This window comes from Neodiprion lecontei, chromosome 1 (genome assembly GCF_021901455.1).
Source record: "Neodiprion lecontei isolate iyNeoLeco1 chromosome 1, iyNeoLeco1.1, whole genome shotgun sequence".
In the NCBI taxonomy this organism is placed as follows: domain Eukaryota; kingdom Metazoa; phylum Arthropoda; class Insecta; order Hymenoptera; family Diprionidae; genus Neodiprion; species Neodiprion lecontei.
This window is the reverse complement of record NC_060260.1, coordinates 17,303,296-17,321,243: the sequence shown is the minus strand read 5'-3', so window position 1 is coordinate 17,321,243 and position 17,948 is coordinate 17,303,296. Positions and strand designations below refer to the sequence as shown.

Sequence of the window (17,948 nt, the reverse complement as noted above, 5' to 3'; positions counted from 1 at the left end):
GCGCATCCGAATTCGCACTTCTCTGGGTTTATTGTTAGTCCCGCGTCTGTAATTCTTTTGAGTATTTGTTCTAGTCTTTGTAAGTGTTCGTCAAATGTTTGTGTTACTATTATTATGTCGTCTAAGTATGCGAATGCATATGGTTCGCATTCTGGGCCTATGAGTCTGTCTAGTAGTCTTTAGAATGTCGCCGGTGCGCCTGTCAGTCCGTACGGCATTCTTTTAAATTGAAATAAGCCCATTCCCGGGACTGTAAAGGCTGTTATGTGTTTGCTGTCTTCGTCGAGTGGTATTTGGAAGTATGCTTGGCTTAAGTCGATTTTTGATATGTACTGTGCTGTCCGTAGTTTGTCTAATATTGCTGTCATGTATGGTAGTGGGTATGCGTCTTTTTTGATACTGAGTTTACTTTTCTGGAGTCTAAACAGAAGCGATATGTGTTATATGGCTTTTTTATCATGACAATTGGGCTCGACCATTCACTTTCTGATGGTTCTATCACGTCTTCTCTCAGCATTTCGTCTATTTCTGTGTGGATGGCTTCTCTAATTTTTGGTGATACCATATAATATCTTTGTTTTATGGGTGCGTGTCCTTGTGTGTCTATTTTGTGTTTGATTAAGTGTGTTAGGCCGAGTTGGCCTGGTAGTGTTGAGATTTTCTGCTGTATTGTCGTCTGTAGTTGTGTGTGTTGTGATTGTGTGAGTTCTTGTATTCCTGCGCATATCTGTGGTTCGGTTTCTTTGTCGGTTTGTGTGTCGTCTGTTGTTTGTGCGTTTGTGGGTATGATTTTTTGATTTGTGATTTGTGTGTTCTGTGGGTTATCTTTTGGGGGGGTGTTTTCCGGTGGTGTCTTTGTGCTGGGTAGTGTTGGTGTTAGTGGTTTTTGTTTTATGGTTGTTTTTTCTGTGTTTTCGTGTCTTTCTGTTGTTTTCGGGTCCGTTTGTTGTTTCGTTGCTTCTAATTATTCTGCTGCTTTTGCTTGTTTTGTTTGTGTTTGTGTTGATTGGTGTCGTATTTTTCGTGTTTGATGTATTTGTATGTATTCTTTGAGTGGTGTTGGTAGTTCTTGTGGTCTGGCTTGCATGTGGTAGTGTGTCTGTGGGTCGTCTATAAGTGACCATGTGTTTTTTCCATAATTTATTTGTATTCCAAATCTCATTAAGCCGCTGTTCCCAATGATACATTGCGAGCCTAAGTTTGGTATTAATCCGAAATTAATTTTTTTTGTTATGTTGCCGAGGCGTATTGGGAGTGTTATTGCTCCTTCTATCGTCACCTGTGTTCCGTTTCCCATTGTAGCTGTTCTGTCGGGCGTGTCGTCTATTGGTGTGTCTGTGTTGTGTAGTATTTGTATTACTTCTGCGCCTAGGTATGAGTGTGTTGCGCCTGTGTCTATTAATGCGTTTAATTCGTGACCGTGTATTTCGATTCTGATGTGAAATCTACTTTCCGTTCTGTTGTTATCTGTTGTAGGTGCTACTGTCTCGGGTGTGTTTGTGTTGTTTGTGGGGCTGCCCTCCACCCTTGCTGGGTCAACCCTTACTCGTTTCCCTGGTTCTGTACCTGTGTGCATTGCCATCTGAAGTGTCCGGGTTGGTTGCAGTTAAAGCATCTGCGTGGTGTTGTGCCTGTGTTTGAGTTCGTTTGTGTTTGTTGCGGAGTGTGGTGTGGTGAGTTATACGTGATTGCGGGGTATCGAGTCTGTTGCGTGTTTTGGTTTGTTTGGTTTCGTCGTATGTTGTCTGTGAGTGCCGGTGGTATATTTGGTGTTGCGAGTAATGCTGGGCGGGGTTGTGTTTGTGCGTACTTGTATGGGATGTATTGTGTGTGGTGTATTTGGTGTGTGTAGGTTTCTCGTGGGTGTGTGTAGTTATTTAATATTGTTTGTCTTGTGTTTTCCCATTCGATGTTTGCTTCCCATTCTTTCGCGGCTATTTCCAGTTGGTCGAAGTTCGCGAAGTCGTATGGTTTTATGTATGCCTTGTATTCTATTTTCATGTTTCTGTATGCCAAGTCTAATTGTGTTCGTGAGTGGTATGGTGGTTTTAGTTGTGATAGTAGTGTTCTAAATTGTATTAGGAATTGTGTAATTTTTTGTGTTGGTCCTTGTACGTAGTTTTTGATTTTTTGTTCCAGTCTGTCCCTATGTTGTATGTCTTGAAATGCGTGTGTAATGTCTCTTTCGAATTCTTCCAGTGTTCGCCATTTGCCTCTATTTAATCTGTACCAGTTTTTTGCGTCACCTTCGAGTATCGGGCTGAGGTTGTTGATTCATTGTGTATCGTGTATTTCATAACCCGTTTGGTAGTCGCGGAGATTTTGTAAAAATTCGTCTATGTCTTCGTTTGTGTTTCCTGAGTATTTTATGTTCCATGTTTGTATTGTTTTCATTGCCATTGCTGGCTGATTCCAGTATGTACTGTTCGGGTTTGGTGTGTGGTTTAGGTGTGTCGTGTTTTGGTTGTTTGTGGGGTGTATTGACTGTGTGCTGTATATGTGTGGGTCTTCGTATTCGTTTCTGTCGCTTGGTAGTGCTCCGAGGTCTATCAGGTTTTGTATAAGTCGTGTGTTACGTGTGTTGGTGGCTAAAAATGTATCTGTTCCCGTGAAGTGTCGGTTCGTATGACTGGTTGTTACCGTGTTAGTTTGCGTGTGTGTAGGTGTTGGGATTGTATTGTATGTTTGTGTGGGATTTGTTGGTTCTGGGCTTTCTTGATGTTGGATTTGTGTACTATGTAAGTTGTGTGTATTCTCTATGATAGCTGCATTGATTATATTTATTGCGTTTGGTGAGTTTATCGTATGTCGTCTATTTATTTACTGTGTTTGGGTCGGCGTTTGATGGTCTCGTGTCGCGCGCGGCTCGCTTTGTGTCGAGTTGTTTTGGTTGCGTTCGGGTGTGTGTATGTCCATGTGTTCGCGCGCTAGGCCTCGCGGTTCTCTGTGTCCTTGGTCTGCCATTGTGTGTATCGTGTTTGGTAGTGTGTGTGTTCAACTGTCTTTATTCGAATTTTCGTGACTGTGTAGCTTTGTTTCGTGAGCCTATGTGTACTTTGTTAGCGTTTATTCTTATGTTTTGTCTCTTAATTGTTCGGATTTGGGGTAAAAATGTAGGTAATTTACGTTGGGCGCCAATTTGTGACGGGTTTTGAGTCCGCACTAATACTGTGGAAGGGGGGAACAATTATAGACGGGGCGAGAAAGTCGGGGCCGATAGAATAGGTAAAACTTGGTGTGTATATTTGTGAAGGGGGGGGGGGTACATGTGTTGCGATCGGGGGGGTGAGTCGACTTAAACTACGAAAGGTACAAAAGGGTTATAGACTTTAACGGGGGCTGATCACGCCTCAGCCCTTAGCGTCACTTAATCCTAACTTATAGATACGCGCGCGGAGGAGGGGGGGAGTGTGTAGGGTGACGGGGAGCGTGAGGTAGGAAGGGTCGGTATTGCGAGGGGAGGAGCAGATCGGCTGTAGAATGCAGGCTAACCTGGTGTCGTCGGCGTGTGTGGGTAATGGTGTACGTGTCCGTTACACGGTGTGAGTGTCGGTGTCTCTCTCGTTTTCTCTCTCTCTCTCTCTCTCTCTCTCTCTCTCTCTCTCTCTCTCTCTCTCTCTCTCTCTCTCTCTCTCTCTCTCTCTCTCTCTCTCTCTCTCTCTCTCTCTCTCTCTCTCTCTCTCTCTCTCTCTCTCTCTCTCTCTCTCTCTCTCTCTCTCTCTCTCTCTCTCTCTCTCTCTCTCTCTCTCTCTCGCTCGCCCTCTTCGCTTCTCGTGAATTTCTCTCCTTTTTACTTGTTGCTGCTTCGCAGGCCGTGGTCGTAATGCTCGCTGGCGCTCGGCTCAGCCGAGCGTCGGTGGGCTTCGGTTACCTTCGGGTGTTTCCCGATGGGACGGGACTCACCCGTTCGGCTCTTCCCCGCGGGTTTGGGGTTTGTTGTGACTTGCACTTCAGGTGCAACGTCACAATATATAATGTATTCATTATAAAACTGTTCGTGGCACGACCAAAGCGCAACGGCGTAGTTGACCGTCAGCTACGTCAGCGTCTCCGCGCCCGCCAGATCCCGGGTGTAATCAACACCGGGATGAGGCGAGCGCGAGATCACGCGCTTCGACGATGACCGTCGCGAGGCAAGCCTTTGTTTCAAAATTGTGAATTCAGCAAAAACCTCGCTCGCTGCCCGGCGCTCCAAGGGGTGTCGCACGAGCGAGCGAAGTCAGTCCCGTTAGAGACAGCTAAGAACGACCTCAACGGAACCCGGCTCCTTCGAAGTAACCGCGAATAGAGGTAGTAAGTCCCTTTCCGCCATCGATGATTAGAGGGTTAACACTCCAATCTATACCCGGTCGGATAGGCGTCTCGCGTCGCGGCATCAGTCCTCGAAGATTAGTATAAGTGCTAGAAGCTCGAGCCACGAACTCTGTAGAGACGTGTAGTAATAAGAATAGTGACAAGTGAGTGTAAAAGAGTGAGAGCCGTTTTTCGGATTTGTAATCAAAGAGTGAGTAGACAAAGGAGTGAATGAGAGTATTAGATAAAAACATTGTAAGCTTCCGCGTCTCAAATATTCACCTGCTGCTTTCGCTTGCTATTTGCATTTGATCCATTAAACATTGGGACTCATAATAAATATTATATTACTTAAATACCGAAATCCTACAATGCATTTTTCAAGGACCGTCCTGTAGAGGGCGATCACCTCCCTACCCACAGAAAAAATTAAATATAAACCTCTGCGGAAACCTGGAGGGTTTTGTCGTCGCGTGCGAAACCGCTCCGCACGTGACAGCTGCAGGTCTATCAGACTGCTATCAAAAGTTTGATAGATATAGGTGCCATAGCCCCTGCAGTTATGAAGAAGAACAATTTGTTTCGTCATATTTTCTAGTGGACAAGTATCGAGGCACCTGCTTTAGAATAAATTTACTGCTGGAAAGGAGTAGGAAACAAGATTAATACAAAGAATATATATGTCGGAGTATCACAAATCTTGTTTAATAATTCCATTCAAAATGTATTTAGTCTTTAAGAAAAGAAGGATATTTCATTTGAAATTGAAATCTCGATGAGTCCACCGTATTAAGCGTCAAGCGTTATTAGCAAGCTATGAGTATAGTTGAATGACGAAATCTTAGCGACAAATAAATAGTTTGTTTATAACAAAGCTTGGACGAAATCGACAGTCACGGGTTAGCTAGCGAGCATACCGGACGTGTTCGGGATCGTCACGCTCAAATATGAATAATCCACGCCAAAATGAACACTTTACATCTTTTTCGCCTTTCCGAGGCTTTACGCCGACATCAGAAGTGGGATCTGGATCTGTTAACCCATAGGGAGCAAGTGAGGATAATGAAGAAAAGTGGCAATTACTTCTTGAATAACAGAATCGTCATTTTCTCGCGTTATTACAAGTGATGAAAACTCCTTCAGTGAATGATAATAATAATGTGCGTCTACCGGAGTTTGATCCTGATAAACTGAAAGTGAACGCGAGATCATGGATATTAACCGCGGATATTTGTATGGCTGATCAACCATTGCAAAGTGCATCTTTGATGATTGTGCTGATTCATGCGATGAGGGGACAGGCTTCGGCATGGCTGTCTCGAGTATCATATGCCGTAATAACGTGGATTGAAATTAAAGAATTGTTCGTATCAAGGTATGATTGTCCGAAAACTTCTGCTGCATTCTCGATAAATTCATCCAGCAGTAAACCTAAAGAAGGTGGGTGTATTGCGTCATATGATGAATCGTTGATCAATCCATTGATGAATCAGTGGAAAAACTTGACCACTGAAGAGGTAGCATTGTGATAGAGCTAGAACATTTGATATAAAACGTAACAGTTCTATATCCTCTCGTAGGGACTGTAACGTGGCATTTCGGTTAGGCCTGCCTATTACAAGGTACTCCCTGAACCCTGGGCGGAATCCAGGAATAAGGGTTTCGGAAATCGAGTCGCGAGATAATCATAGAGAGCGCCAGAACTGGAGTCACGCATCCGGGCTTCGACAGGGACGAAATAGCGAATTACGAATACGATATTGCAGGCTTTTGTTTTTATCTTTTTTTTTTCGAGTACACCGGCCACAAGCCAGCGACCAACTCCGACGCCGAAGATATTTCGAGGCCGAGCGAAACCGCGGAGATCTCGCGGGAAGGATACCGAGGCTGCGGAGGGGGAGACAACGCAGATCCCTGCAGCGCGAGAATCCAGGGCGGACGCGATTCCCGCTAGCGGCCGGTGCGCCGCAACCTCCCCGCTCACACCGTCTACGCCCAACCGAGGAAACCGCGAGAGACCAGCTAGCGACGAGGGAGCACCACCCCGCCTAACTTCCGGACCCCGTGGAGCTGCGCAGAAGACGACATCGCGATCTAGCCTTAAGTTCTGCGCCGCGTAGCGACGACAGGTGCGCGTCAAGTTGCGCAATCTCCAAAATCGATGACCAATGATCGATTGTTGCGCATTCTTAGGGTGATGACGTCACTAAGGATTGGCGTGACGAGATCGGCGTTGCGGCCGATCGGCCATCTGAGATCGCTCTAGTTCTGGCGATCAAACACCGTGGTGTCATCCGTCAAGCTTTGCGTAGAAATTGAGTTTCGAGTTTTCTTTTTTTTGTTGCTACGTGCAAAGATTTTGGGTGTCGTTGCGGGGAATTGAGTTAAGTTTGGTTCTCATCTTCTTTGGTTGCGGGGAACGGAATCTTGGGTGTTGCGAGGAAAAATGGCCAGCCACCGTCGCGAGGGAGTCAGTGCATTCGTAAGCTGGATGTGGAGCGGTAAGCGTTGCTGATATCCTTGCGATCGAATTTCGAGAATAATTGAGCGAGGGCTTGTCCGAGAAAGGATAGCCGTTTGTAATTTTTGTGTCGAAAAATCCTCGAAATTCGTTAGCCAATTATTTCGTTTGGTGACCGTAGCCTGAGTTACGCGTAATAAATTAGAGCCAATTTCGAGGGATCGAGAAGGTCGAGTCGAGCCACGTGTTTGAGACGAGGCACTAGTGTCTCGAATTGAGTGCAACCAAATTCCGTTGCACGGGGCCACGTCGAGTCCATTAAAATAAAGTGTCACCGTTCGGGTGGGTCGCGAATCATCAAAGGGGGAGCGTTCAAATTCGCGAACCACGCTAAGACTTCGCGGAGAAGGTTGAACTCGGATACGTAGTTTTAAGTATAGTCCAGTCAATATATACATTTGGAAATGAAAATGAACCGAGAAAGCCAAATTTTGGATATTACGTGGGGGGCGGCTGGAAAAGCTTAAGTTCAAATTGTCGACCAAAATAACCTTCTGCGTTTTTCGCCATCTTGAAAAAAGAGTTAAATTTAGTTTTTTGATCATAACTCGGTTCCCCGTTGAGATACAAAATTTTTTTATGAAACACCTTTTTGTTGCTCTCTGCACTATCTACAATTAAGGTCCTATACATTTTTCACGTATCGATCGTCGTTATCGAGATATCGATAAAAAAAACCATAAATTTGGGGAGAAAAAATTGTTTTTCGCTATTTCCTGTTTTCTCGTCCAAATGATAACTGTTATTTTTTCTCAAATTCGGATAGATTTATTAAATTCAAATTGCTTCATTTAAATTCAGGTATTTGGAAATTTTTTCTTCTTGATTTAAAATTACTTTTTTATTTGAATTTAATTATTTTTCTCTCTAAACATAAAATTTTGGCACGAATCTAAAGTTATTCAAAGTAACTTGACTTATTACAACTCTTCCTAATTCAGTAATATCTCAAATAATTCTCATGATTTCAGTTATCATTTTTAGTGGTTCAGTGAATTCTCATTTATTCAGTTATTTTGTGTTAACTCAGGTGAATTGTAATTGATTTACAAACCTATTGACACGTCAATTCAGCGAGTTGTTGTTTCCTCGCATTATTGAAAAATCGGATGTCGATGATGAATTTCAAACTAGTGGAAAAGTTATGTTGCAAAGACACAAAAAATGTTCGGAAAGCATAATTCAGATTGATTGAATGATTAATTATGAACCCTAACGGCATATCAACCGTCTGAAATCTCTAGTTTTATGCATACATCGATGATTGGAAGTGTTTTATAACATTAAATCTCAAATCCGCTGATTTATTTCGAGATTTATTTTTATTTTCACTCGTAGATGTGTGTTTCGTAGTATTGTGTAGCTGGGCATTCGCTTATTTTCACACACACGAGTGTGCGTCCGTGGGTGTGCGGCCGGCAGCGTGTGCCGCGGCAACAATACCGAGGTCAGCACTCGAGAAGGGGTACAACAGCGAGTGAGGGGAGGTGCTGATATTTACTTTGTAATCGAATAATAATAATTCACCCAGACAAACAAAACAGCAATTTCCGTGGCGGCAAATCCACATGAAATGGTGTACTCTGATTGGCATAACGATATCGCTTATAATTCAAAAACTATGCGTCGGACGACCTTCCGGTAAAGAAATTCTCGGTTGCATTTCAGTCAGGTATCACGCTGGCTGGTCCGTGTCCCTCAATTTAGGGACACCCTGTATATAATCGTTGCGTAATTTTCGCATGACAGCATTATCAACAATAATGGCACATATTGCACGTTTTGAATCACGTGTTCAACGTCTTGCTTACACTACTGAAATTGTCACAAGAAATCAACTCGATAACGAGTTGAAAGCTATGTCATTTTTTAAACGAAGATCTGCAGATAGTCAAAATGAACGAAATGAGGGATCCGAGTCCAAACGATTCAAGTTTACGCCTTTATCTCCCGGAATCAAATGTTTTCTATGCGGAGAAATGGGCCAAAAAGCATCAACGTGTCGGTCAAGGAAGGAAAATCATGAAAGGGAGAGACAAATTGGTATTCAAAAGGAATTGCGGAAGAAAAATTCTCCAGTTCGATCTTCAAATTCCATCAAGGGTTTCAAATGTCAGAAGATTGGTCATTATGCTTCGCGCTGTCTTGAGAAAGCTGCAAAGGAAGGATTGAAAAACGGTAATGGCAAAGTTATAGAGCGCCGTGTTGACATTTGTGTAATTAACACGCCTGCTGGAGTTTCACAACAAGCCGGTGAGCGATTTTCATTTTACTATGACTCAGGATCTCAATGTTCTCTCATCAAGGAGTAAATTTCTTGCAAAATTCGTGAAAAGAGATCAAATAATGTTGTTACTGTGACTGGTATTGGGCAAACAAGCGTTAATAGCACTTTGCAAATTTTTTCGACTGTCAACATTGACGATATTACTATTGAAATACTTTTTCATGTTCTGCTTGATCGATATTTACGTCACGACGTTATGATAGGTGCGAAAATCTTAAGTCAGGGTTTATCTGTACTAATGATAGTTGACGCATTGAAGTTAACCAAAACACATGCTGTAAATACGTGTAATGTAACGGTTCATGAGTTCAACCTTGACAGTGTGGACACCGATATTCCTTTGGAATTTAAATCAAAATTAGTATCAATTTTGAACAAATTCAAGAATCAATTTGTGTGTGGTACTCCAAAAGGTCGTGCGGATGTTGAACCCGTAAAAATCTTCTTCAAAGACCCAAATAAAACAGTTTATCGTCGCCCATACAGGTTGAGTGAAGAAGAACGGAAAATTGTTCGTGATAAAATAAATGAACTTTTGAACGCTAAAGTAATTTGTCTCAGCTCTTCTCCTTTCGCAAGTCCTATCCTTCTTGTCAAGAAAAAGGATGGTTCAGACCGAATGTGCATCGATTACAGGGAGTTGAATGACAACACCGTTCCAGAAAGATTTCCGTTGCCCCTAATTTCTGATCAAATTAACAGACTCCATGGATGTTGTTATTTTACGACCCCAGACATGGCCAGTGGATATCATCAGCTGCCGATACATCCTGATTTAATAGGAAAGACAGCATTCATCACCTCAGAAGGACACTTTGAGTATCTCGCTTTACCTTTCGGTCTTCGTAACGCTCCTGCGGCTTTCCAACGTGCAGTGATAACAGCTCTGGGTGAACTTGCTAACACGTATGTGGTAGTCTACATGGATGATATTCTTGTTGTTGAAACACAAGATGTAAAAGAATCTTTAAACCGAGTGGAGAACGTTTAAAGCACACTCACAAAGGCAGGTTTCTCTTTGAACATCAAGAAGTGTTCCTTCATGAAACAAAAGGTGGAATATCTAGGCTATGAAGTAAGTCGAGGTGAAGTTAGACCGAATCCTCGAAAGATCGAGGCCCTGGTAGCTCTGGGGCCCTGGGACCTCCTCCATAGACCGTATCCCAGTTACGGCAGTTCATAGGGTTGGCGTCTTCTTTTCGTCAATTTCTGCCTAAGTTCTCCCAAATTTTGACGCCACTTTTTGCCCTAACAAGTTCTACAAAGAAAAATCTGAATTGAAAACCTGATCACGAGGCTATACGACAGAAAATTATCACTTCTTTGACCAACGAACCAGTACTAACAATATACAACCCTGAGAGTCCAACTGAGTTACACACGGACGCAAGTTCTATTCGCTGTGAGCCTCGCTCGTGCCGCCACCTAGCGATTTCAAAAGCTAAACAGCCGGCGTGTTAATTTACATTAGAGGCATACTGATAAATATCCAAATCAGCAAAATATTATCAAATAAGTGATATTTCCATTGTAACAGTGAAGTGAAAAGTTGAAAATAGTAACGAGTTGAAACTCCAGTAGTATGTAGCAATATAATATTAATAAATACACAATGAAAACCACTACCTTTTACGAATAAAGGTTTTTATTATTCTGCTTGATAGTTTTTGTTTTATTAGAAAAAATTGGTGGCTGTAAATTTACTAAGACGCAGATAACATGAATAATATTATCGATGCAAAAGAACAAATGTTCTGGAATTTTATACAAAATTTGATATGTTTTAAGTCGTTGCATAATTCTTTCTACATGAATTCGAACTCTTGCGATGTTGTAAGTCAGATCTATTTCTTCTTTCGAAAATTCTGATTTTTTTTCCAAAAATGGTGGCATAATAAGAAATACTTGTTTACCACTTGCATCAATGATAGATCTGATTTCAGGACAACCTTTATCTACTAAAACCACATCACCATCTTCCAATGAATCTACGAAATTCGATTCAATAGTTAATTGGGAATCACCTTTTCTACCGCCAGCAACTTTCGATTTGAAACAGATGAACCCAGATGGTGTGATTCCAATCAGTACTTTTGCTGTAAAACCTTTCTTATAATGAGAGTAACAGTAAATACGGTCGTCAAGACTTGACGGAACATCTATCTTGAATTCAGTGCAGTCTATGATAACCCGAGTATTAGAGTACTGAGGTTTAAAACATTCCGGCATAGTTTTCTGTACGGCAGCTCTACTTGGCCAAAACACTAAATTTGCAGTTGACGAACTCAAATATTGTAAAGTTGAAAAGAATATCTTGGAGATAGTTGACCGATGTAAACCAAAGAAAATTGCTATGGCTGAAAATGTCAGTCCAGTTTTTATTTTCACTAAAAAAATTAAAAGCCTCTGTTCTCTTGTTATTGTAGATCTTTCCGATGGGTTTTCAGTTTTAGATAATAAAAAATTAAAGTTCTGGAAGTTCACTCCAGCAATACCTAATAAATCTTCATCGGTCTTAATAGATGGAAAACCACAGAAACTAGGCTGTTTCCTATTTTGTTCAACTACAGCCTCGTTAAAACCAACCGACTTATCTACTCTATCTGTTAGCGATGTGCCGCATTGTACCTCTTCATCTTTCATTTTTTTCCTGTTCACAATAGTTTTGAGAGTGGCAATTTTCGGTATTTCAGTTTGAACTTCAGCATCGCACTAGTTAGTCATGTAAATATATCTGTTACAAGTGAAAGTTTTTGTTTGTTCGATACCAGCAGAACTTACAAAATCTACTTGACACTCTTGATCACTTTTTAAAATTACTTCGGCACTGCTTATATCCATAGGTTCACGTCCACTATTATTGACAACATTGTTGGAGTCGTCATTGACTTGATTTCCAGTATCACAATTCACTCCGATGTTATGCTTGTGAAGAGTCTTTCTTCGGTTCATGAGTGGATTGTACCTATAATTAATAGATACATATGTTATTATGTAAATATCGATGTATATATTATTCAATTTTATAATTATTTTTTTACTTCTCATACATTTACCTGCTCAAAACAGCTCTTTCATTTACTTGCTTTGCATGATAAACTGGAGGGAATAGAGTTGGCGCGTAGCTTGGACTCGCAGGATCATCTGATTTGTTCTTGCCAATGAAATGAGCATTACATATTACATGATGAGTTTTTGGAGTCCACTTTGAACCATCAGGACTGTAAAAAACAATAATACTTATATATTTATATAGTGTTTCATGCAGATAGCATAACAGTTCACCTATTGATATAGTTGGCTTGATTTTAGAAATATAGAAAACTAAGGCGTCGAAAGTAAAGTTATGTTACTTACTTTTTTCTTTTCACAGCAGCAATCCATTTTTGCCTTTGAACTATTTTATGTGATGCAGTTGGAAACTTGTAAAATATACAATCACTAGTTTTACCGTTATTTTTGCAGTTAACAGCACAACAAGTGTAATCCACATACCGTCTATTGTTTCTCATACAAAATGCTATCACAACACACGCTGGCTCAACTCACTACTCGCCACCCCGCGCGCTGCGATCGTTTCGCAGCTCCCCTCCAAGCGGCGGCTCACAGCGAATAGGCTATGGGGCAATTCTTATGCAGAAGAAGGAAGGCAAGCTTCGAGCAGTGGCTTATTTCAGCAAACGCACTACGACTGCAGAATCAAAATATCACTCATACGAGTTAGAGACGCTTGCAGTTGTTAATTCGGTGAAACCTTTCAGACATTACCTACATGGCTGTAAATTTACCGTAATAACAGACTGCAGTTCGTTACTAGCGTCACGAAAGAAATTGGATCTCACACCACGAGTTCATAGGTGGTGGGCCTTCTTGCAGGCATTGGATTTTGACATTGTTCATAGAGACGGAAAGTGCATGAGTCATGCTGATTTCTTCTCTAGAAATCCTTTGCCTGAAGCTCCTCGCAAGACCTTCAATAAAGTCGAGCAAAAGGAAGTTTATACCACAGATCTTTCTGGAAATTGGTTGTCTGCTGAGCAGCAGCGGGACTCTGAAATTTCTAAGCTAATAAGTGATTCAAATGAGAACCGAGTAGACAAGGAAATGTGTAAAACCTTGGAGATCCGATCGGGCATTTTGTATCGAAAGATTCAACGTAATGGAAGATCACCGTGGTTGCCCATTTTACCTCGAGCTCTTAGATAGTCAGTCATCCATACCGCACACGAATCCTTGATGCATCTTGGATGGGAGAAAACTTTAGAAAAGTTGTATGATCTCTGTTGGTTTGAAAAAATGTTCAAATCTACCAGAAAATTTGTGGATAATTGCGTCACTTGTGAAATCACTAAATCTCAATCAGGAAAAATTTAAGCAGAATTGCACCCGATTCCAAAGATTGCCATACCATGGCATACAATACATATCGACGTAACTGGCAAGCTCAGTGGTAAAAGCGACAAGAAAGAGTATGTTTTTGTAATGATTGATGTGTTTACAAAATTTGTAATTTTACGTCACGCACTTCGTATTGACACAGTAAGCAGTATCAAAGCCTTGTCATATTGTGTATTTTTGTTTGGAGCTCTTATTAGGGTGATTTGCGATCAAGGACGTTGTTTTGCGAGTACAGATTTCTGGGAATTTTGTGAATCTCACAAAATTAACCGACATCTAATAGCAACTGGAAGTTCTCGTGCGAATGGACAAGTTAAACGAGTAATGAGTACACTCAGAAATACGCTGACAGCTGTCGAAACAAGTAAAGAACGATCATGGCAGGATGCATTATCTGATGTTCAATTAGCTCTGAACTGTACTGTCAATCGAGTCACTAAATCCAGTCCATTTGAACTTTTAATGAGCAAGATAGCTAGGCCATTAAAATTGATGCTTGCAGATGATACTGAATCGCAAATTGACTTAGGCGAGGTCCGAAGTTTGGCTGTAGCAAATATGGACAAAAACGCCGGGTATGACAAAACTAGATTCGATCGGACAAAAGCAAACGTTGACAAATTCGTGATTGGAGATTTTGTATTGCTTCAAAATGAAGAATGCAATCAAACGAAGCTCGACCCTAAGTATAAAGAACCGTTTAAAGTAGTCAACGTGCTTGACGGAGACAGATACGTTCTCACAGCCCTTGATTCGAATAGAAGATACAAATACTCTCATGATCGATTAAGAAAAATGCCCGATACCAGCATTCAAGTTGACATTGAAGATCAAGACTCCTTGCTGGGTGAATCTGATGAAATTTCAAGTGTGTATACAGTCTTAGAATCTTATAATTGACGGTATATAGTACAGGCTTTTCTAATTAGAAGTATCAACAAGAGGTTGAATCTGTAATATTTTATCCAACTCTGGAATACGCGTAATGAAACTGAATTTAAAAGAGTGCGCCGTGGTTAAGGCATGATAAATGAGTACCTGTCATTGGAAGGAAGTGACAGAGGTATTGTGTACCCTGTTACTGGTTAAGAGCGGGAGGTCTCATCACTGGATTAAAGTGCTCTGAGTTCTTATGAGAAACTGAGTGTAAGAATGTTTCTCACTTGAATGGCCTGAACTATGTTATTAACTTCAGAATACACAGTTTTCCTATTTGAATTTGAATCGGAAGGCCAGGGTGGCCGAGGCGAATAATTATTGGTATTTTTTTTTGTTTTTATTTTCTTTTGCAGATGAATCACACGAGGACGTGTGATAGATCAGAATGGCCGTGTCGGAGTATCTCAAATCTTGTTTAACAATTCCATTCAAAATGTATTTAGTCTTTACGAATAAAAGGATATTTCATTTCAAATTAAACTCTCGATGAGTCCACCGTATCAAGCGTCAAGCGTTATTAGCAAGCTATGAGTATAGTTGAATGACGGAATCTTAGCGACAAACAAATGGTTTGTGTATAACAAAGCTTGGACGAAATCGACAGTCACGGGTTAGCTAGCGAGCATACCGGACGTGTTCGGGATCGTCACGCTCAAATATGAATAATCCACGCCAAAATGAACACTTAACATCTTTTCCACCTTTCCGAGGCTTTACGCCGACATATATATATTTGGTTATATTTGTAATGATAGAAAAACTTAAGTACTGAACGCGTCTGCACAGAACGGCTGTTCGCTTACGACTAACTCTCCCCTCATACGCAGCATGGACGCTTGCTACGGCACAAAGCTTTTTTCGGCTATCTCCGTAATCGCTCGAATACTCTCGTTGCGTGCATCAAACTCGAAGACTCGTCTCAACACTTCCGCCGTCTGAGTGTTTGATGCTGAGTCCGAGATTGGTGTACAACTCGATAAATCGATTCTTCGGAAGCGCCTTCGTAAATATATCTGTCAACTGAGACTCGGTTGGAACGAACAGAACGTTGATCTTGCTACTCTACTCTCTCACGTATACGATGAAATTTGATATCGATGTGTCTTGTTCTTTTGTGAAATTCAGGGTTGCGAATCAACCGAATCGCGCTTTGGTTGTCAACATAAAGTGTCGTTGGCTTATCGCACCTCTGTACTATTCCACTCAACAGTGTGCGAAGCCACACAGCTTCCTTTGCCGCAGTTGACGCTGCAACTGACTCCGATTCAGTCGGGCTCATTGATACAAGCTTTTGTCGCTGCGACGACCATGTTACGATTCCACCCGCTATGCAAAATGCGTATCCCGTCATTGAGCTACGTGTCGCAACATCGCTAGTGAAATCCGCGTCTGAGTACCCTATCAGCTCAGTTTTTGACCCACTCGCGCGATATTCGATACCCGTGCTAACTGTTTCGATTAGATACGAAACTATGCGTTTTACTGCGAGTCAGTGACTCTCATTGTGCTTGTCAAGAAACTTGCTTACAGCATTGATTGAATACGCAAGATCTGGACGCGTTACCACCCCGAGAAACATTATCGACCCGACCGCTTCACGATATGGTGCAGAGTGTTTTTCACTCTCGTCTTCAACCGGATACAACACCGTGTGAGGATCCGCCGACACGGAAACCCCTTTTGCCTGACTCATCCCGAATCGTTCGATGACTTTCTTTGCGTACGCCGACTGGTGAACGAACATCGACTTGCTTACTCGAACACGACAGATTTGCATCCCGACAAACGAACTACAATCCCCGAGAGTTATTTCGAACGCTTTGCGCAGATCGCTTGTTATACTGCATATTGTCTCTAGTGAGTTCGACACCACAATACCGTCGTTGAAGAACAGTGCGAGGTAGACCTCGTGTCCACCATAGCTGCCAAAAAATATGCACTTTTCGCGTCTGTTTCTTCGAGATTGAAATGCATCAAAAAATTCGCGAATTTTAGATTCCAACAACGTGGTGCTTGTTTGAGCCCGTATAGTTATTTCCGGAGCTGGCATACCACACCTCCTGGACGCTTCGCTTCCTCGCTGTCATGAAGTCCCACCAGAACTCCCATTCGTATCTCCTCATCTAAGACACCGTGAAGAAATGCAGTGCGAACATCGAACTGCACAATTTCAAGATCTTCCTGCGTAATGACAGCTAAAAGTACCCTAAGTGAGTCATATCTCACTGCCGGTGAGAACGTCTCTAAGTAGTCTACGCCATGTCGCTGCATGAATCCTCTGGCACACAGACGTGCTTTGAACCTTGCCACGTTTCCTTCTGTGTCATGTCTCGCATGATCTTAAACACCCATTTCGAGTTAATCGTTTTCCCTCCTGGGACTCTTGGGACAATTTTCTAAGTCTCGTTCTTCTCATGTGACTGAAGCTCGTCTACAATTTCTTCCGCCCATTGTGCAGCCTCCTGGCTCGATATCGCCTCTTCGTACGTCGTTGGAACACTGTACTCTACAAAGCACAACGCGTATCTCGCCGGCGGACGCAACGACTTGCGATTTCGCAATTACCTTGGCGTTACTGCTTCCCGTCCTTGGATTCTCTCAACCTCGTCCACGACCTCGATAACTCTCTCCGGTGCCCAAATCACTCCCGCTTCTTTGGTTACCATATTGTTGGCACCTGCATTGCCAGCAACGACTCCGTTCCCGTTCTCGTCATCCTGGTCGTCGCTCTCGTCCGTCAAGGGCAAAGTGAGCTCGACCTCCGTCGCAGTCGCCCTTGGACTCGTACCTCGCTTGTTAAACGTCACGTGCCTGGAAACGGAGACCGTACACACCGTAGGATCGTACAACCTGTAATTCGCCGATTCGTTGTCATATCCGACCAGGATAAGCTTTCTAACTCGAGCGTCGAGCTTCGTTGTCTTCTGTTTTGGCACATATGCGTATGCATCCGATCCGAACACTCGCATATGCAGAAGATTTGGCTTCCTTCCGGTCCATTGTTCGTACGGGGTACGGTTTCCGCCCACTCTCGAGTGTCCAGTCCTGTTGAGAGTGTACACGGCCGTTGCCATTGCTTCTGCCCACAGATGCGCCGGTAGTTGCTTTGCCTGCAACATCGTTCTCGCTGCCTCGACAATCGTACGATTATCTCTCTCGGATTTGCCATTTTGTTCTGGCGTGTATGGCACCGTAGTTTTCGACGTGTGCCTTTCTTTTTCATGTAGGCTTTCATCCTCTCGTTGCAAAACTCAGTCCCGCTGTCTGTATGCAACGTCTTCATAGTGCGTCCAAATTTGTTGTTTAGCAGACGCTCGAACTCTATGAACCGATCGTATACGTCAGATTTGTAACGAATGAAGCACACGAAACGAAAGCTCGTAGCATCATTCTTAAATATCACGTAATAACGCGCACCTCCGATCGAATGAACTGGCAGCGGACCACACACGTCACTGTGTATGTACTCTACCGGCTTGCTCGACGTCCTGTTGACTTCTTTTCGGAAAG

At 42.4% G+C, this 17,948-nt stretch overlaps 2 protein-coding genes across 3 annotated transcripts in view; both read left to right on the top strand.

The window, feature by feature from the left end:
- The window catches only part of LOC124295602 (arylsulfatase J), an 846,464-nt gene that overhangs the window by 684,119 nt on the left and 144,397 nt on the right, over positions 1 to 17,948 (top strand). The window lies entirely within an intron of this gene.
- On the top strand, positions 8,648 to 14,838 carry LOC107218633. Its single transcript, XM_046746308.1, has 2 exons — positions 8,648 to 9,067; positions 14,792 to 14,838. The coding sequence occupies exons 1-2, from the start codon at positions 8,674 to 8,676 to the stop codon at positions 14,812 to 14,814; spliced, it is 417 nt and encodes a 138-aa protein (XP_046602264.1). The 5' UTR covers positions 8,648 to 8,673; the 3' UTR covers positions 14,815 to 14,838.

Coding starts and splice junctions, on each gene's coding strand:
- LOC107218633 (XM_046746308.1), top strand. CDS start 8,674: ATGTCATTTTTTAAACGAAGATCTGCAGATAGTCAAAATGAACGAAAT. Junction 9,068..14,791: donor TGGAGTTTCACAACAAGCCG/GTGAGCGATTTT, acceptor TTTCTTTTGCAG/ATGAATCACACGAGGACGTG.